Here is a 20,667-nt window from a genome sequence, read left to right as displayed (position 1 = left end):
TGAACAGGGTCCTTCCCTATGGAGAACCCTTGTTGGGCCGTGCTTGTCTCCCATGAGCACTGCCTTTGAATTGCTCCGAAGGGTCAGTCCTGGCTGACGACCCTTTGCGCAGTCAGTACTGACTCTTCCACAGCCCCTGGTGGACTGGGTGGGGTGATGGGGCCACTCGCGTTCTAGGGTATTGCATTTATGCTCCTTCCGGAGAGTGCTACCACCCCTCTGCGGGTACTATGCTGAGGCCGGGCCTGCACACCCACAGGAGACCACGAGCTGAGTCACCACTCAGCACAGCCTCCTGTCTGCCCACCACCCAGCCAGCACCACATCCCCTGAGGCCCGGCTTGTCTCAGAAATGGGCTCAGTCCAGGCCCTCCCGTCTAGCCTGTCGTCAGCCAGGAGAGTGGCCACGGCGTGGGGGGCTGGGAGGAACAACCAGCTCTCTCGATGTGCTTCTTGAGGTCGGGGATCTCTTTCCCCAGCAGCAGGAGGAGGGGGTGGGTTTGGCAGGAGCATGGAGACATCTCAGCATACGGGACATAGATAAACCGCCCCTTAGCCAAGCCAGCGCCTGAGGACGGACATCTTTCTGCCCCTGTCATTCGCCTCCTCAGGGACCTGCTTGGGCACCTTTTGCTCGTGGTCAGTCCTGTTTCTCAGTCCCTGCAGTGGACCTTCTAGCCAGCAGCATCACAGTTTTCACACTCTTCTCCCATGGCTGCCTCTCTCCTCCCCTCCCAGTGACCCGGCCGGATCAGGTGAAATCGCCGGGGATCGGTCCTCATAAAGCAGACCCTCCAGGGACCTGCAGACGCATTTTTGCCCTGGAACCCCAGTCCGTCCGGGGAGTGCAGGGGCCCAGGAGCTCCTCTGAGACTGTCCCTTTCCCTTGTTCCTTCGGGTGTTTGAAGCCTGTTGCCTACCACTTTCCCCTTTTCTTCTCCCTTTAAAAAAATTCTCCATTTTTTCACTTAGAAAAAAAAATTATTTATACGATTGAGATCCACTAATTAAAGCCATTTTCTGGTATTTGGTTACTGGAGTGTTTGATGTCTCTCTGACAAGACCATGAAATGCATGGAGTGTCCACAGGGACAGAATTTGCTGAACACGGCTCTTTGTAAATGAGGGGACACAGTGTCGCAGCAGCTCATGAATATGAAACGGCCATGATGCCACCTCAGTGGACTTGGGAACACAGATGAATCCTGTCATGTGCTAAATGAGACCAATTTCTTTCATTTAACTTCATCTTCAATCAGACCTTCTTCCATTTGCCTGTTTAAAATTCCCCATACGTGATGCAGAAGGTAACAGCATTCAGTAAAACAAAGTTTTGCAGCTGCAGAGAAAAATTATAATGATCTTGGGTGTAAAGTTGCCATCTCCTGTAAACGTGGACATTCTTTCCTTTCGCTCACGAGCTCTGCTGAGAGTCTGTTGACTTTGAGCACAACATTGGGGGTTGTCTGGACTGCTCTTCTTGGGGTGTCCCTCCGCAGCGTGTCCAGGCCCCTTTCAGGTGGGTTATTGAATGTGGCTGTGAATTATGCAGGGTGGACGTGAGCCCTCAGCAGCCCACGAGTGCTCTGTCGTGGCCAGGGCGCTGGGTGGGGGAGCAGCTCTGGGAAGAGATGGTGTGGGACCGCATGGGGCCTCTGCCGTGGGGGGCACAGTTAGTGGGTGAAGCGAGAGGGGCAGATGTCATCATTCAGCACCCGGAGGAACCTGGCAAGGTAGGCCAGCCCCTGGTATCATTTACTAAGGCGTCAAGGTCAGAAAGTGCTGGAGTTAGAAGAGACTTTATGTAGCTCTCTAGAAACCCTTCTGGCCACGACCAGAAAATTCCATTCAGAAATCCCCAACCAAGAAAATCAGCAAAGAGTAGAACCTAAAGGGACACAGAGAGGAGGGGCTCCCTGCCTGAGCCATCTTTGCCTGGGTGGGACCGAGGGCCGGATCAGGGTGCCTCCTTCGTTCTCTCCTTCCTCTGCAGGAAGATTTACGCTCGGGGGAAAGAGCCCGAGTAATGCTCAGGGTGTACTCATTACAAGCGGAGCCTGATCTAAGAAATCACTTTCTGTTCTTGTACCAAAACAAGCCAACAACAGCTAGATGTGAAGACAGGCTATCATAAAATACGTTGCAGAGATCTGAGGCCAGGGTCTGCAGGAGGCAGGCAGGCTTCTTGCTGTCAAGCCACAGGGGCTGAAAAGGATCCCTCTGGGACTTCCCTGGGTACTTAGCATTTTAGTGTGCGGGTGTGATGGTATTACCTGCAATGAGTGTATTTCAGGGCAAGTGGCAGCTTCTCGCATCTTTGAAACCAGTTGTAATTGATCCTACTGGTGTTCCCACATGTTTCTATTATTTATTTCTATTACTTATTTAAGCACCCCTCGTTTATTTCTGTGTTTTCATCTGGTAGTTGGTTTGTTGGTAGATCTGTTGGCAGGCTAGTATGCTGGTATCTTGATGAGTTTTCCATTTGGCAACCTCTCTCTTTGGAATTAGTTCTTACTGCTGTTGCTGTTCATTAGCAAGCCTTTACTGGGGGCTCCCAGAAGGTGGCGTGATGGAGTGGGGCACGCTAGAGATCAAGAGGAAGCCCAGGGTGAAGAGCAGTGTGACCCAGCCTCAGGATGGAAGCCCAGCAGTCCATATGGACCCAATTTGGATGACTCTTCGTCTGTAACTTTGTCCCCACTCCTCCATTGTTTCTTGTATATGCACAGGCCCTTCCCAGGAGGCCTTGCAGCTCTCAAGTGAGGCAAAGCCTTTGCTGTGATGTCTTCAAATCCAGGATGTATCTAAGGATTGCTCTTGGTTGTTCTTGCGAAATGAATCCTGCCTAGGCAACTTTGGGACTCAGTAACACTTATACTATAACTAGAATGATATAGAGAAGATGGACATGGCCCGTCCATGTGTGTGACTTGCAGATTTGAGGGGCACTTATTGATCCAGTTCTGTTCCGTTGTCCTTTAGTTTGCCCATCTTTGGGAATGCAGAAGTGACTGGGACGTGGTCTTCACCCTCCACTGGTTCAGCATCTAGGAGGCAGGCCGAGGGCAAATTTCACTTGCTCTACCTACAGCAAGGTAATCAGGTCCATCCTGTGTCCTTGAATATAAAGCATTGTGGAAACGTAGAGTAGGAAGCTCTGAATTCTGCCTGTTGGGTTCCGAGATGATTCACAAAGGAAGGGATGTGCATTTTCCTTATTCTGCTCATTTATCATCATTTTTTTAATGTATAGACCCTCCCTTTGCAACTTTTCCATGCTGAGTCCATCTTGGTTTGCCCCTAATATGCCTCCAAAGAGGTCTTGCCTATAGCAGGCACCCAGGCATCTCCTGGGCGGTTGATGCAGGTCCTTCCTCACCTGGCACCTGATGCCCTCTCTCCTGCTTCGCCCCGTGCCGCTCTCTCCTGGGCCCTGCATGCCAACCACGCCACCCTTTTAGCAAGTTTCTCCTCACCTCCTAGCGCCTTTGTGCACGTTGTCCCCTGCCTGGCTTAGTCCTGTTTATCCTTCAGCGGCCCTGTCCTAGTTCAGAGACCTTCCCTGACTCGACACTCCACCCCCCCCAAAATCCTGAATTAGATCCTCTCTGGACTGAATTAAGGGCACTATGCAGCATCCATTCAATAGAAAACTAGATGGTCATTTAAAAGAATAAGATGCACCTGTACATTGAAAAGGACAGATAAAAGTAAGTCGCAGGACTTCCCTGGAGGTCCAGTGGTTAAGACTCCATGCTTCCGCTGCAGGGGGCATGGGTTCAATCCCTGGTCGGGGAACTAAAATCCCTCATGCCGCATGGCACAGGCAAAAAATAATTTAAAAAAAAGAAAAGTTGTAAAACAATGGATATGTAACATGATGCCATTTGCAAACATTTTTAAAAGGACATATGTGCTGTGTATGCAGAAATTCTTTTCAGTAAACATATATGAGAAATGGTTAACAGTGATCACCTCTAGGGAGACGGCTGGGATTCATATAAGGAAAGGACATTTTTCATCTTAAACTTGTCTACAGCATTTGAATTTATTGCCACATATATTACTTTTGCCATTAAAAATAAAGCATTAGGTGTCCCTGTTATTTTGGTCACAGAGTCCAGTTAGCTCCCTTCACAGTGTGTGTTTTAATTTACAGGCAGCACATTTATTTGTGTTTATTTCTATCCCCCACTACACTGGTGCTGCACGAAGACAGGGCCCATGTCGGGTTTATCTGCTGTTGTTACTGGCACCTTCTAGCACGGTGCCTTTCACAGAGGGGCTGCTCCATTCGTCCCTTCAAGGATGAATGGATGAACGAACGAGCAAGTGAACAAATGCAACCTCCCCACAGTGTGGCTAATTGGGCAACGCGTGGGACACAGAAGCAGGTGAAAGGCAAGTGAGATGGCTGACATGAGAGGCCGGGAGCAAATGCAAAGAGCAAGGAAGGCCCGTTTTGTTAAGGAGTCTGAGCTGGGAGAGAGCAGCGGGTGACCGGTCAGCAGGGGGCGCTGTCTGTGGGGAGCTGAAACGAAGGATGAGGGCACCCGCTGCTGCGGCACTGGCATCTCAGCCCTCTTGCCTCGCCGGCACTTTTCCTGGGGCCGTTCGAGGTGTCTGCTCCCCTCCTTCTCCACGCAGCTGGTTTAGTGCGACACGGATGGCAGGGGATGGAGTCACCAGGTCTCCAGTGTTGGTCCATTTTCTCTCTGCACCGTTTGGCCTTGTTGTAGGGAAGTAGCCAGTCGGGCATATGGTGAGGGAGAGACTTCGCTTAGTTATGGTTATTGGGAGACAGAGAAACACCCGAGAACAGAGGACACTGGGTCTCAGGCAAAACGAAAGCTGTCCCAACTATAGGCTGTTGTCTCACCTCTCCACTAGTAGAGGCGTCTTTGAAGTCACTGGACCTTTGCAAAGAAAGCCTCCGGGCAGGGGTGGGGACAGCCTGGTTGGGAGGGGTGCAGTTGAACTGGAGCTGGAAGCCTGCTCTGTCCATTCTTAATGACTCACTTCACGTACGCTACTTCATCTTGCTGAGCCTCAGTGTTCTCATCTGGAAGATGGGGACAACTGGGGAGGATTAAATGAGAAAATGAGGGTAGAGCCAGATAGTTTCTCTCCATGCTCAATGTTTTATCTGTTAAACGAATAAGAATAATATAGAATACTTATTACATTCTAAGCATGGTGCTTGATATTTTAGATGATCGCATGTAATACAGCAACCCTGTGAGGTGGGTGTAGTTATGATACCCGTTTTACAGCTGAAGAAACTGAGGTACAGAGAGGATGAAACCTCACAGCTAGTACATGGGGGAGCCAGGATTCGAATGCTTCCCGTGCCTGCACTCTTAACCACTGGACAGGAGTCCTACCCATATGCTTAAGTAACCCATTGTTTCTGTTAATGTTCTTATTATTAGCAGCATCGAAGAAAATGAGACTAAAGTTAGCATAATTATTGAATTTTTTAAAATAGTGGTTGTTTTTCAGTAGTCCTAGAGCATACTTCTTTGTTCCTCTTACTGTCTCTATTAAAATTGTGTGCTTTTGAATGTTAAGCTTGACACCCTGAATCAGACACTAGGTCACTGGTTCAGGCTTGCAGGTCAAGTAGCCGTCACTGATTGCAGGCAGGGCCAGATCATTCCATGCAGGTAATTCTGTGAAGAAGCGGATTGATTTCTCAAGCCGTTTTCTTTTTCTAGGTTGGGTCATCCTATGTGTGTGTGTATGAGAGAGAGGGGTGGGGGGAAGGGAAGAGAGAAAGAGGACAGAAACTCCTGGGAACATGTTATATACCCATAAGCAAGCACTTGTCTGTGACTGTAAATCAGAAACTGTAAAATTAGGAAGTTCTTTGAAGTTTGCCCAAAACCTGCTTCACGGCCACCTGTTCCACTGGGGCCGGCAGTTGGATGGCCAGGCTCTGCGGCGATGGCTCAAGCTGTCACTGCACCGAAACGCTCCAGCCTGCCTTGGCCTGGCTGTCATCGCTGGCTTGGTCCCGCTCAGGCAGTTCACCGGGTTCTGTTGGACACCAGGCTTCCAATTAGAGAGAAGTCCCACTGTGTGGCCAGCCCCGCCAGTGCCGCTCTGAGCGGCCCCTTTGCCAAGGCCCGAGCTGACCTCCGCTCTGTCACAGATGGGCCAGCCCCACGCTCCTTCGTGCGCATTTGGAGGAGGGGGGCGGGGACAAGCAGGGAAGCCCACGGGGACTCAGAGTGGACAGCGGGCAGAAGTGTGGCTCCTCAGAGCTGGGAGAAGCTGGGCAGAGTTGACAGGACCCAAACGCTGACATTGCAGAGCAAGAGGGGACTTGGGGAAGACCCCGTCCTGAGCCCTAAGCACAGCAGGGAGCATTTTCTTAGCAACTTCTGAATATTCATCTCAGGCTGGGCCTCACGCCGAGGAGAGCCAGGAGCAGCTAACTGCCTCACGCCGGACCTGTCACACTGCTGATGGCGCATGGCACGGCCAGCTTCTGCCCTGCCCCACCGCAGGGCCCGTGCGGTCCTGCCAGCCTAGGAGCCCTCTCGCCCTGGACTCAGGGACGGTGCCATCAGCAGCCCTCACATGGACTGTATTCTTCACTCGGAGTGAGCAGGGATGAACAAGCTGAATTTCTGTTAGCATAAGAAATAGAAAATTAGAGAATTCCATCTCTAATTCTCTAGCAGGGTAGAGAGATATAATCTGAGCTCTGAACAGTGTCTTTCTAGATAGAGGACTTGCTGAATGTGATTCATTATTTCGGGGCTGGTGTATGTGTCTTCTTTATTTCCTTATCAGCATTTTCTTTTTATTTTCACCCCTTTAATCACTCTCTTTCTCTGCCTGTCTCTTTCTCTCTGTCTTATTTTCTCTGTCTCCGTCTCTCCCTTGCATGCTTTCTGTCCCTCTTTCCAGGTACGGCATCTGTAACCCCTCCACTGGAAGCAATAATAAAGATGCCAGGCTGGGAACTGACATTTATATACTCGGGCTTAGCTTGACTGGAACCATCGCAAAGTCTAAATAATGAATAGCCTGAAAGTGGCAAGGGTCTTCCCAGCTGTTCTTGGAATGATTCTGCGTCTCTTAAAAAATAAATAAATAAATAAATAAATTTTTTTTTAAAATTTAGTCCATGGAAGCAAAAACAAAGGGTGTCTTCACTGCTCTCTCCTCTCTGGAATTTTTCCTCCTTTTAATATTTGCAGTTGGTTTGGGAATTCCAGGACTGTCTCTCCCTGCTTGGCCTTTTTTTCTGCCCCATGTCTTTTTTTCTCTATGCAGACTGGTTAAAACAAAGAAAGCCCCTCTACCAGTCAGTGATACTCACTGAGAGAAGGCAGTACTTCTTTAAGGTGTTAGGTTGTCCCCAGGAGAAGATGGACGATTTTTCTGCTATAATAAGCAAGTTTCCACGATTAAGTGATTGCTGTCTCTCTGTTTCTCCATTTGCATGACTTTGTTAGATTGACGAAGGGAATGGCCTCACGTCTCTTCCTATGTTTGTATGTCTGTGTCATGTGGAGAGTTCAGAGGAGGAGAATCTCCAAGAGACAGCAAGGGAAGTGTCATCTTTAGAGTCAGTGTTGTTTATTATATTAGACCCGGTAAATGGAGACTCTGATCCTGGACACACTGCTGGAAAGCCAGGTCACATCATTAGGCGTAAAGTGACCTTCAGATACAGGCTCAGGGCTGTGACAATTGCAAAGACTAGGACGAGCTGATGCAGGTGTGAACCTTGGTCATGAGGAGGTGCACTCATGGTGACCTCCACCTCGTGACACTACGCTTTCCCACTTCCTCTGTCTCTGACCGTGCCAGGTTCATTCGGCTCCTCTTTTCTTTTCTCTCCTCTAATAAAAACACTTCCCCAAGTGCTGTCTGGGACTTTCTTCTCATTTCTTTACATTTCTCCTTAGAGAGCCACGCCAATGGCTTCTAACCTGGAGCAAACATCAGGATCATCCAAGAAATCTTAGGGAAAAGTACAGACGCCTGAGCCCCACCCCGCTACGAGATTCTAGTCCAGCAGGTTCTGGGGTAAAGCCTGAGATTCGGGAATTGTTGAAGTTCTACCTTTGATTCCCATGCACACCTCTACTTCAGTTCCACAACCCTAGACTGGGGTCCTGGAGGCCAGAGACCATTGTGTCCATTCTACCCAAAGCCTGTAGCCCTAACTGTGGCCGGCACGTGGAAGGTGATAAGTAACCAGTGGAGAAGCAGGCGAGATCCCCCATTCGTGCCGCTGACATTTTTGGCCCCTCCTCTCATTGCAGATATTCCTGTTATTCCGGACCTGGAAGAAGTACAGGAGGAAGACTTTGTTTTGCAGGTGGCGGCCCCTCCCAGGTATGTTAAATTAATATGAAGTTGGCAAGAGGCAGGGACCATGCCACACGCCATCTGTAGTGGTGCTGCCCCCCAGGGGAGATCCAGATGTCTCTGGATGGGCTCCATCCCAGGGTTCCCATTTTATTAGACGTTTTCTCCCCATTTTGGTCCTTCCCAGCTGCCTACGAGGCTCTGGGGTTGGTGGCCCGGCAGCACTCCTGGCACTGGTTCTGCCTGTGGTTCCTCCTCACGTTCCGTCTTTCCTGCAGCATCCAGGTCAACCGGGTGATGACCTACCGTGACCTGGACAATGACCTCATGAAGTACGCAGCCTTTCAGACCTTGGTGAGTGAGGCAGCTTCTGTGTAGACGAGCAGGCTCCAGGCAACGTCCATAGGGAGTTCTCAGTTTCTCCAAAGCCTTACAGCCTCTCCTCGGTGCGTCTCCAAGGCTGCCGGGCAACAGTCCCTTTGCCAGAGACATCCTCCTCGGGTATTACAGCATCCCTGGACCCAACATATTCCAGTGTTCCCAGGGCCAGGCTCCTTCCTGCTTCCCTGGCTGCCCCCATGGCATCAGTAGATATGCTGCTGTCATGCCTGCCCTCCTGGTATTGACCTTCCCCCAAGGAGTACCCAACCTACAGGACATCATGGTGTTCCCTCAGTTCTCAGTGGCCATGGGGTCCACCCGCAGTTTTGCCCTTTCACAAGGCATTCCTGCAGGTCTGGATTTGAGAAGTTCTACCACACTCAACCTGGTCCCCCTCTCTTTGCCAGAGGTCGTTGTCCGAAGGCCTCCAAGGTGCACAGCCTGCCTTTGTTTTCTTTTTTTTTCCCTACACGTTCACAGGATGGAGAGATCGACCTGAAGCTCCTCACCAAAGTCCTGGCGCCGGAGCATGAGGTTCGAGAGGTACGTAGCGGCGGCAGTGCCTGCCCCTCATTCCCGGGAACAGCTGGCTCCGAGGCTGGCCTCGGCGGCAGGCTGGCTGTGACCGAGGGGACGGCCTCCCGCAGCTCACCCCGCGATGCCTGTCTCGGCAGGACGACGTCAGCTGGGACTGGGACCGTCTGTACACTGAGGTGTCCTCAGAGCTCCTCAGCGAGTGGGATGTGCTGCAGGCAGACAAGGAGGACCCCGTGGGACAGCCCTCGCACACCTGAGCCCGGGGGTCGCTCTCCCTGCACGCGGTCACCTCTGCTTTGGACTCGAGACAGAGGCCATAAACCTAAAACTAAAGAAGCTTGCAAGCAGCTCAGAATTTTTATATGGACTATTTTGTAATAAAAATATCTATTTTCAGTAGACCGCATTGGATCGTTCAACTGTAAGAAACTGCTTTTTTTTGTAGCCCTCTCTTCCGTTTCTTTCCAGCACTCCCTTGGAAAGATTCGTCAAGAGTGAAGGAGGGCATCGCTCCCCATCGTTGAAGCTTGGGAGGGAAAGCTAGATTCAGGGGGAGAAGCAGTGGTGCTCCTGGAAGCCGTTCAGTTCACAGAGGCCCCAGCAGCTCCCCGGAGCATCTACCTGTGAGCACCTGGACGCAGGGATACGGGAGGTGGCATGCGGCTGCCTGCTGGGGTCCTGGGGAGGGCCTGGCCACATGCCTTTCTCACTTTGGACGGTCAGTTATGTTGGTGAAGTTGCACTGTCTCCTTCGAGCTTTCAGTGGGCGTGATCAGATGACCCATTGCCCACGTCAGGGTTTGGTGGCTCTTCTAACAGCACGCCCCTTTCCCCCCTCTTCCTGCAACCCATGCCTGGGGCTCCCAAAGCACATGTTTCCTTTCTGCCACAGGTTCCCAGGGCCTTGTTTCTGGTTCTCATTAGCAGGGGCCAGCTCAGCAGCCCTGAGACGTGCGCAGAAGCACTCTCGCAGGGAGCCTGGGCACCCCCTGACCTTTCAGAGGTGTAGCTGTTTGTCTCCGTTGCTACCCCCAAGCATCATCACTGCCTGTTTCCAAGATGTGCCAAGATCTGGAGCAGAGCCCAGTCCTTTTTCTAAACAGAGACATCTTTTGTTTTTGTTTTTCTCGTAACTCCCCAAGACACCTCATCTGAGGACAGGACGTCTCCCCGCCCGCCTCTCCTAGATGCCACTCTGGATCAGGCCCGCGCAGTCTGGCGGCAGCTAACCAAGCCCCACTCCTGGCCGTGGGCAGTGCTGAGTGCTGTTCTCACCCTGCCTGGAAAGCCCTTCATTAAAATTCAGAAAAACAAAGAGGCTCAACACTTCAAAAACACACTGGGGGTTATTTTTGTCTGACTACGGTGCCCTTCCCTGGTGAGCCACCGGCTCCGGAGCAGGCAAAGAGAATACTTGTCTGTTAATTATAAACTCAGGGATTTAGTGGCTTTGGGGTCTCGTTTCCTCCTTTTCCAGAGTCACACTTTTAGCCCAGACAGCCCCTCTTTGGAATAATTCCCATGGTCACTGAGAAGTTTCCGTCCAGGCTGGTTTTTCTTGAGCCTGCAAGACTCTGAAACCCAAAGGAGGAATTGCTAGATTTCGAGTACCTTAATCACTGGCAAGTTCAACTGCCTCAGGACCCTGATAACCTTGAGGGTCTTCAGCCAGCTCGAGCAGGGCCTGGGGGTTGACTCCCTTCCTCCCTTTACTTCTCAGACACCTTTATGTTCCACCCAGCGTTGTCGCCCAGCCAAGACTTCAGGGGGCCTCCCAAGAAGATGGCCCTAGAGGGATGACAGAATGGACGAGCTTCGACAGGTACCTCAATGTGGTTTTCTACAGACACCGGCGGGGAGCGGCGGGGAGGAGGCGTGGAGTGGGCCTCCTGCGTGTGGCAGATTGACTGGGTCGTTACCAGTTTCTCCCAGACTGGCTCATGTCCGAGAAGCCCCAGCTGGTCTCCGGCAAAATCTCCCGTGGTGTCTTTGGCATGGGGTGGTAGCTGCAGAGCTGCTGTTCATAGGCCGGGCCCTGGTGGGAAAGTCGGTTCCTTCATGAGATTTTGATTACCACGTAGTACGCACCAGGCGCTGTTCCAGACACTCCAAGCAAAACTCCCTTCTCTCAAAGCGCTTCCGTTCTGGTGGGGGAGATGGACGAATAAGTAAGATAGAGAGGGCATCAGATGGTAATTGGTGCTATGGAGAAAAATTCAGCAGGACGGGGAAGGGAGTGCTGGGCTCGGGGTGCAGTGTTAGATGGGGCGGTTAGGGGAGGTCTCACTGAGAAGGTGACATTTGAGCAAAGACCCGAAGAAGGTGAAGGAAGGAGCGGGACTGGTCCCTGGGGAAGAGCGTTCCAAGGAGAGAACAGTATTTGCAAAAGCCAAGAGGGGGGCATAGGCCTGGCTTCTTTGAGTAGCGGCAGGAGGCGGTGTGACTGGCGGGAGGGGACCAGGGGAGAGGAGACGCTGTGTCTTGCCAGGTCCAGCCCTGGGCTCACCACAGCAGAGGCCTCTGTGCATGTAGGGTCCGCTCTCCCCAGTGACACGCGCACCCTCAGGCTCCGTGGGCTCGTCAGGCCGCCTTTGGAAAACTTTCCTCAGAGGCCTGCACGGCCCCTCCATGCCTCGGCCTGGGAAGAAAGGTTGATGCCTCATCGAGGGAGAGCGGAACCGTGAGCTCTTCTGCCACAGAACTGAGGCCAGGCGGCTGCTGCCAGCTCCCCCAGGCAGGGGCGTGCCGTGTGCGGGGCAGATGGCAGTACCGTGAGGCCCCTGAGTGCCACGCTCCCTGGAAACTTGTAGTTCTGATGAGAAGCCCAAGCAAGAAATTCATCTGGGCAGGCTGGCCTGTGGCTGAACCTGAGGTCATCTCTACCCCTGATGGTTGGCTCGTCTTTGCTAAACCCCAGGACACCCCCAGACAGGCTTCTGGAGCTACATGCTCCAGGCGGAAATGGACTCTAGTGCTGGCCCAGTGTTGCTGGACCACAGAGAGCTGCTCACAGAGATCAAGGCCTTTCTTGCTTAGTGGTGAGGGCGGCTCCTGGGAGCATTGGTGCTGGAGTGAAAGGTAGGATTTGCCACAGCAAGATAAGGAAGCCTAACATCCTTGCTCTGCTTGCCCAAGCAGTGCTGTGCTTTTCTCCCAGAGGCCAAAGAGTCAGTGGGGAAGGGGGTGAGTGGAGGGGGTAAGGAGCAGTGTCAAAGAACACAGATTCTGGAATCAAGCAGGCCTGGGGTCCAGTCCCATCTCTCCACTTAGTCGCTGTGGGTCCTTGAGCAAGCTGCTTTCCCCTTCTTTTCTTTTTTTTAAATATATAAATTTATTTATTTATTTATTTTTGGCTGAATTGGGTCTTTGTTGCTGCTCGCGGGCTTTCTCTAGTTGTGGTGAGCGGGGGCTATTCTTCGTTGCGGTGCACGGGCTTCTCATTGCGGTGGCTTCTCTTGTTGCGGAGCACCAGCTCTAGGCGCGCGGGCTTCAGTAGTTGAGGTACGTGGGCTCTAGAGCGCAGGCTCAGTAGTTGTGGTGCACGGGCTTAGTTGCTCCGCGGCATGTGGGATCTTCCCGGACCAGGGCTCGAACCCGTGTCCCCTGCATTGGCAGGCGAATTCTTAACCACTGCGCCACCAGCGAAACCCCTGCTTTCCCCTTCTGATCCTGTTTTTTCTCATCTGTAAAATGGGGATAATCTTAGGATTGTAATGCCTGGTAAAATCTGACTGCTATTCTGTTTTGGAACTGATGGGGTGGAAAAGTGAACCTAGGGAAAGTCACATTGGATATTTTATTGCAACAACAAACATCTGCATCTCTCAAGGGGCTCCCACCTCCATTTCCCCTCCTGCATCATCTTTCAGCCATGGTTAGAGAATGGCTTGGCACCAGGGTTTTTTGTTTTGTTTTTATAACAACTTTATTGAGGTTTAATTTGCATGCCTTAAAATTTACCCCCTGAAAGTATACAATTCAGTGATTTTAGTAAATTTATGGAGTTATGCAACCATAACCATAATTCTGTTTCTGGAACATTTTCATCATCCTATAAGCCTCCCTTGTGTCTGTTTACAGTTAATCCCCATTCCCACTCCCAGCCCCAGGCAACCACTGATCTGCTTGCTGACTGTCGATTGGTTGTTTCTGGAAATTTCATATAAATGGACTCATATAACATGTGGTCTTTTGAGTCTGGCTGCTTGCACTTAGTATATTTTCAAGGTCCATCCATGTTGTAGCATGTGCAGTGGTTCATCGTTTGGAATGCTGAATGTTATTCTGTTGTATGGACACGTACCACATTTTGTTTATTCCTCAGTTGATGGACATTTGAGTTGTTTCTAGTTTGGGCTTAAGAATAAAGCCCCTGTGGACATTCATGGCCATGTCTTTGTGTGGACAGATGTTTTCATTTCTCTAAGGTAGATTCCTAAGAGTGAAATTGCTGGGTCAGATGGTGTATTTATGTTTAACTTTTAAGAAACTGCCAAAACTGTTTTCCAGGGCATTGGTTTTATTTGTTTGTTTGTTTGTTTGTTTTTCAGGGCTTTAGAGTATCAGAATTAATTCAGTAAAACTTAAGATTTTTTTTCTTGTCTCCTTTCCATACGTGTTTCAGAGGTCACTGCTAAGTTTATAGGAGGCACCATCTCCTGATTCCTCCCTCCCTGACTTCTTTCTGTCATTGAGCTTATCTCTGTTGAGAACACAGAACTCATCTGTCTGCTCTCCCCACCAGCCTGTAAGCTTCTTCAGGGTAAGACCGGGTGTTCTTTGAGTTTCTGTCAAGGCCTTTGCATATTCCAGGAGTTCAAAGTCAAATAAGACATGGTCCTGACCCCAAGGAGCTTACAAGCTAGTAGAGAAATAGACAAGATTCCTCTGTGTTCTCAAAGCATTGGTTTTGAAAAACATAGAGGCTTTCCGGATGAGTGGAGGAGCCCAAATGGTCCACTGCAAAGTGCAGGTGAAGAGAGAGAAAGGGAGCTTGGTTTGTCCACTAAGAAATACAGAGGTGGGTTGGTTTGCTTAAAGCAGGGGTCAGCCTGTGGACCAAATCCAGCCCTCCACCTGTTCTTGTTAACTTTTACTGGAACACGGCCATGCTCCTTAATTTGCATACTGTCTATGGCTGCTTTGGGGCTACAGTAGCAGAACTGAGTTGTGACAGAGACCATGTGGCCTGCAAAGCCTGAATTATTTACTCTCTGGCCCTTTACAGAAAAAGTTTGCCAGTTCCTCCTTAGACGAAAGAATGAAGGTGAGAAATAACAACAGCCGCAGACTCCCAAAGTTCAGCCGCTTGTTGCTACCCAGGAATGCAATCGCAGCAGGAGGGATTTGAGTTAGATGTAAGGAAAGACTAGAAGGTTGGGAAGATTCTGGCTCCTAAAAGAGAGACACAAATTTCCCTTAAGAAAAGGAAAAAACAAACAAAAACCACTTATCGGTTGCAGCAAAGTTGGGACAGAATCTATCTGGAGACAACAAGCTGGAAAGAGTGACTGGGTTCCTTGGCCTTTGATCCTGTTTGAGGTGTGGGGTGAGGGGGGTCTCTAGGAATCAAATACCTTTGGCGTCAGGCTCAGAATAATGATGAGAAAGCCCAGTGGAAGGGGGTTAGGAGCGAGGGAGGGAGAAAAGCCCGATTTTTCCTTTGGTGAAGTAGAAATCAGAAAGTAAGCGTGTCAGGAGCAGCCAGAGAAAGAGGCTGCCCCTCTTGTGGCCAAGGTGGAGTGAATTAATTCCCGGCATATGTTCCCAGCATCTGTCGTGGTGACCTGGACCGGAGGGGTCAGCGAGAGAGGGGACCATGCCAGCACCGAGCATTAGCCCAGAATTCCCGGGCCACAGAGGCTTTTGGCTCCCACAGAATGATGGCTGGCCAGCTCTCCCAGCAGCATCTGCTGCAGCTGCAGCAAACAGTGCTGTGGGGGGGGAGGGAGCGCTCCCCACAAGAGAACACCTGCTGTGAAGGGGCTGGACGAAGACCAGAAAGAGTCCTGCAAAAGGCTGTCTCTTCCAGATCTCGGGCTGCAGTGGATTCGACCCGCCAGCCACGCGTCCTGCCAGCAGACTGGAGGTGACGCACAGGACGGCACTGGGAGGGGCAGGGGCAGGGGAGACACAGCCCTGGATGGAAAGAACGCACAGGGTTGGGACGCCCTCCTAAGTACCAGTCTCAGAATCCCCCCGGATACTATTTGGGCTGCTTGGTGCTAAAGTGTCCCTCAGGAATCGGAGGTCAACCTGGAGGGGGCAAGGTAAGAGGGCACAGAGGCTAAGAATGCAGACGATGCCAGGTTCAAGCCCCTGTGCTTCCAGGTCACGGCTGCATACCTCCTTGTGCGTCCGCTTTCTTATCCATAGAGTGAGGTAGAAAACAATTCCTGTCTTTGTTGTAGCATTATGATGATTAAACCACATACTATACGTCAAGTGTCCGGCATGAAGCAAGCTCTCGATGGTGATTAGTCCTGATCACACTGGGTGGGCAGGCAACATTCCCCCTGATGGCAAGTCATGGGCATTAGACACTGACGGCACCTATGTGGGCATCTAACCCAAGGTCGTGAGCTGGAGGCCCACGGACTGACTTTGACCCACAGGACGTGATTGATTTGGCCCACACATAAGTTTTTTTTTTAATTGAAGTATAGTTGATTTACAGTGTTGTGCCGATCTCTGCTGTACAGCAAAGTGACTCAGTTTTATACATAAATACATTCTTTTTTTATATTCTTTTCCATTATGGTTTAACACAGGGTATTGAATATAGTTCCCTGTGCAATAAAGTAGGGCCTTGTTGTTGATCCATTCTAAATGTAATAGTCTACATCTACCAACCCCAAAGTCCCAATCCATCCCTCTCCTTCCCGCCCCCCTCCCCATCCCTGGCAACCACAAGTCTGTTCTGTGTCTATGAGTCTGTTTCTGTTTTGTAGATACGTTCATTTGTGCCATAGTTTAGATTCCACACATAAGTGACATCATATGGTATTTGTCTTTTCTCTTTCTGACTTACTTCACTTAGTATGATAATCTCTAGTTGCATCCCAACACACGACTTTTTACTTGTTTGGTTAATTACCAACATTTAAAATGGAAAGGTTTCACATTAAACCCAGATTTCCAGCTTCTCTTAGGAAATTGGGAGATCTGTCCACACTGGGGCCACAGTCACTAGGGCAGTGACTGACGTGAGCAGAGAGGCCAGAGCTCCTCTGGGTAAGGGCAGGTCAGCACGTCGCCCCCCCACCCCACCCCAACTCTCACCCTCACTTACATTTCTGCCTGGACACTGCAGGCACTGACTTTGAGACCCCTGCCCCGCCTCCTCATTTTGCCTGTAAGGGTCCTGTTCCCCAAGGGCACTCACCCAAGGTCATGGGTACTGGAACTCGAGTCCTGACTTGCAGGCTGGCCAGTGTCCTTTGTCAGTAACCAGGACCCCTGATGGATAAGCTAAAACTACACGAGCTCTGGAGAAGACCCGGTTTCCCTACCGTGGAGTCATCCCCCTCTGATCAGGAAGCTTAACCCTGTTTCCATCATGGGTCTGACAAGAGTTTGAGCAGAGTCCTGGGATATTTCCAGGGCCAATACCTGGACCCTCAGCCATTTGCCCTCCACTGAATTGTTTAAACTCTGCCCTGGAGCTGACGGCATTTGCTCAGGATGAGGGTCCAGCTCAGCAGTCCAAGTTAGCAGGTTTGCCTTCTTTCTGTGGCTGCCACCAGTGCCTCAGTCACGCTACTGAGGTGTGATGGAGAAGGGAGCAGCTGAGGCTGCAGGGAATGTGTCTGGCTTTCAGGCCTCAGGGACAGGAGAGCACACCCCATCCGCCGGCCAGCAGGGTCTCCATGCCGAGCTCAGGAGGAGGGACAGCCCTGGCTGCGCCACTCAGCTCGCCCTTCAGGAGAACTTGCACAGGGAGTGATGTGCCTTCAGGATCAGCCTGCAGCCCGAGGCCATGAGCTTCCCAGGCATGAGCCAGCCAGTTGCTGAACCTGGCGACGGTGCAGGGCTCACCGATCCTGGCCAGCACAGCATTCCTCTGCGACAGTCTTTGCATCAGAGCTCCCCTGGGTCTGGCCAGGGCTTTCTCAGAGCTGCACAGCAGTCTGAGACCCTTGCTATCCAGTCCTCCTTCCTCCCCTCTTTCTTCACAGCTGTCAGACCTTCATCACCACCTGAAGCCTCTCCCTGTTACATCCTGCTTCCTCTCCCCTTTATCTTTCTGTCCTGGTGTCTGCTTCTCACAGGACCCAAACAGTGGGCCTGGCGTTTTCCAGCTAGACTTGGTGAGGAAAGACTCCCAGGCAGGGCTGAGAGGAGACAGCTGGTTAGGGGTGTGGGTAGCGGCTTCTCCCCCAAATCCATATGCCTCCCAAACCCCAGTGGCGTGGCTGGGGCGTGGGCTGGGTTTGGAGAGGGATAGACGGGGGTTGTTGACCAGAGCTCCATCCCTCTCTCACGCATGGAAGTGCTGACTTAGAACCCAATCCAACTGAGGAGGCCTGAGAAGGAGGAACTGAAATCCCACAGTGGACATTTCGCAAAAGAATCTGGTGTCCTGTCAGCAGGAGAAGAAGATAGCTCCCTTTCTTTGCTGGGGTTGGGCACGAAGAGCCTCTGTTGGTGGCTTTATGGGCAGAGAACAGGGGGTGTCACGGTTACCAGGCCTACCAGGAGACAGGGTGTGCCCTCCAGAGGGCCACATGGTACCCATCATGGTCTGGGGGCATCACTGCTGAAGGTGGGAGAAGAGATGGTGTTTAGGTGCCTGTGCCGAGATCTCTCCAGGGGCAGGGACCTGGTAGCCGAGCCCCCCATGCCACACAGCGGTCGGGGCGGCATGCTGTCCGCCGGCAGAGGGGAGGCTGCCTTGGGCTTTGTGAAGGGCCAGGCTCGTTCTGACTGAAGCCCAGTGGGCAGCACTACGCTGTACCTAAGGCACAATGCCCTCCAAGGTGCTCGAGCAGTTTTAAGGACAAAGACAATGCAACCAAGACTGAACAAGGAAGCCACCTCCCAGGGTGTAGTTGGAGGAGATAGCACTTGGTAGGGGAAGCTAAGCAAAGAGAAAAAGTCAGTTTAGCTCTTTAACTAGAGAACAGAAAAAACAAAAATAAAACCAAAAGCTGGGCAATGCAGGGCAGGGCAGAGCGGGGCGGGGATACTACATAGGGGCAGGAGGGAACTTTTTAGGGTGATGGAAATGTTCCAGAATTTGATTGTGGAGATGGTTACATGTCTGTTTATAAAACTCATCAAACTCTCCACTTAAAAAGAGTGATTTTTTATTGTATGTAAATTGTACCGCAATAAGCATGACTTTAAAAGGATTCTCCCCATCACCCCCTCATCACCGCAGGTAGCCGAGCTGGCCGAGTTTCTGTTTGTCCCACAGCATCGTACCAATTTTTGCAGCATCCCCTGTGCCATGGTGCCCGGCAGCTTGGCCGTCCCTGAGAACTGGGTCGGGAAACAGAGAGGCCCTGCAGTGCCACCTCCGCCCCTGCCCCTCAGACTAGGGGTCTGCTCAGACTCTGGAGCTAGCTTTAAAGTTTTATCTGCAGTTAAATTTTCCATGATTTTCTATGAAAGGGAAATACAGCAAGTTTGACTAGGTAGTCAATTTGTAGTCCAGTTTGAAGTAAAACACAGGCATTTAGGAATCATTTTTGACTTTCTAATGGGAACGCAGGTCCGTTGAACACAGAGCAAGGAAGGACAGAAGGAACCTTGAAGACCCAAGACCGATTAAAATAGATGTGACCCTAGAGAGAGCAGGCTGTGCCATTTTTTGCATTGCAAGAAATCTTTCGACCTGGGGGATGAGCAGAGACATAGGAACATCTGATGCCAGATCTTTAAAAAAAAATTTCTCTCTTTAAAAAAAAAAGTTTCTCTCTTTAAAAGCTTACAAATCCCATTTAAAAAATATGATCTTTACTTACCATATTCACCAAATTATGCATATACATATATACATAATCACTAAACTAAAAACTATATATCTAAATATAGTGACTATCCCTTATTACCCTGTCCTGCCCCCTCTCATTTCACCGCCCTCCCCAGAGGTGACCATGATGTCCTCCCAGAGGTTTCTGTGCACCTGCATACACATGGGCATACAAATAGAGACCCAGAGCTTGGTTTTATTTATGTAGTAGTGACCATTCTGCAAGCATGGCCCACATTTTGCTTTTTCCACTTAACAACACATCTTGTGGAACCCTCCTCTTGGTACTTCTCTCCTGCATTCTTTTCAATGGTGGACATTATTCCGTAGATTCGCTGCCCCACAGTTCCATCCCCTCATCAGCCCTTCCATGCGATGGTCATTCAGACTGAGCCCGCTTCCTTCCACCCTGACTGCTCTGAAGGACCCCGCTGCCCCCCAGCACTGGCTCACCTCTCAGTTCCTTCTGCCAGCCTCCCATCAAGCCCCTGAAAAGACAGACAGCTCTTCTACTCGTTCCAACCACCCACTGGGTAAGAAATGGCAGAGGGAACACCGGTCCCCTGGGGTGGCCAGTCCAGGGCAAAGGGGACTGAGGAGAGCGGGTGTGAGGCCACAGGGAGAAGACCCGGGTGCCCGTGGTGGAGACAGGGGAGGCCTGGCTTGAAAAGCTAGCCAGTCTGTGCACGGGACGGTGGGGCTGGGCGTGTTCTGTTCGGTCCCAGAGGGAAAATCAGAGTGGGAATCGCTGCCGGCCTCTTGATCACGTGTCTAACACACTGGTGAGTGCTCTGGCCAGGCACGGTGTCAGGCGCTATTCCCTGAGATAGCTTTGTCCCTGGTTAAGACTAAGAGCTAAGTCCCTGCTGTGTCCCTGTTAGCATGTGTCCTAGTTCTTGTTTATCTCCAGTGATAGTAATAGTAGTAGCTGTCATTTATGAAGCCCTTACCAGATTTCAGGCAACGTATGCAATGCTTTCTGTACATTATCTTACTCAGTCTTCTCAACTCCACGAGGTGGTACTGCAATCATGCCCATTTTAGAGGAAAGAGAAAGTAAGGCTTAAACCCAGGCCTTTCTCATTTCCTCCTCATGAAGCACTAGATGAGGTGGGCAGTTTTCATTCCTGTTTTGCGTATATTCAGTGTTCTGTCGGTTCCTCCTCCTGACTGGGGCCACGGCGAGGTTCTGAACCCACACCGGGGTCCCCTCAGTGAGGGGTAGTAGATGTGCCACAGCGATGCCAGAGCCTTGAAGCTCTGCCATCCACCCAGCATGACAGGAGCACTGGGCATAGGGTGACAAGGACATCAGGTTTGCCCTGTGCCCTCCCTTCAGTGGGCTGTTTAAGGTATTATCCTAGAGTCTAGAGGCACAACGACAACACTTGCAAGCCAGGGTTTCTCAGAGGTGGCCACCTGACACGGACCACCTGCAT

General features: G+C 51.0%; 1 protein-coding gene across 3 annotated transcripts in view; it reads left to right on the top strand.

Moving 5' to 3' along the window:
* IFT43 (intraflagellar transport 43) overlaps window positions 1-15,160 on the top strand; it is a 98,344-nt gene extending 83,184 nt beyond the window's left edge. For 2 of the 3 annotated variants that reach the window (XM_082451897.1, XM_082451899.1), the window contains exons 6-9: window positions 8,289-8,361; window positions 8,613-8,688; window positions 9,196-9,258; window positions 9,390-9,671. In XM_082451897.1, the coding sequence (XP_082308023.1) occupies window positions 8,289-8,361; window positions 8,613-8,688; window positions 9,196-9,258; window positions 9,390-9,509 (332 nt within the window). In that variant the 3' untranslated portion in view covers window positions 9,510-9,671. Of the gene's footprint in view, window positions 1-8,288; window positions 8,362-8,612; window positions 8,689-9,195; window positions 9,259-9,389; window positions 9,672-10,972; window positions 11,075-15,022 lie in introns of those variants that run through there. The other variant, XM_082451898.1, reaches the window with a different exon arrangement.
* The last annotated feature ends 5,507 nt before the right edge of the window (window positions 15,161-20,667 follow it).

Source organism: Balaenoptera physalus (assembly GCF_965194825.1).
Source record: "Balaenoptera physalus genome assembly, chromosome: 2".
Classification (NCBI taxonomy): domain Eukaryota; kingdom Metazoa; phylum Chordata; class Mammalia; order Artiodactyla; family Balaenopteridae; genus Balaenoptera; species Balaenoptera physalus.
Note: the sequence above shows the minus strand (reverse complement) of the source record. Positions and strands in the feature narration are given on the sequence as shown.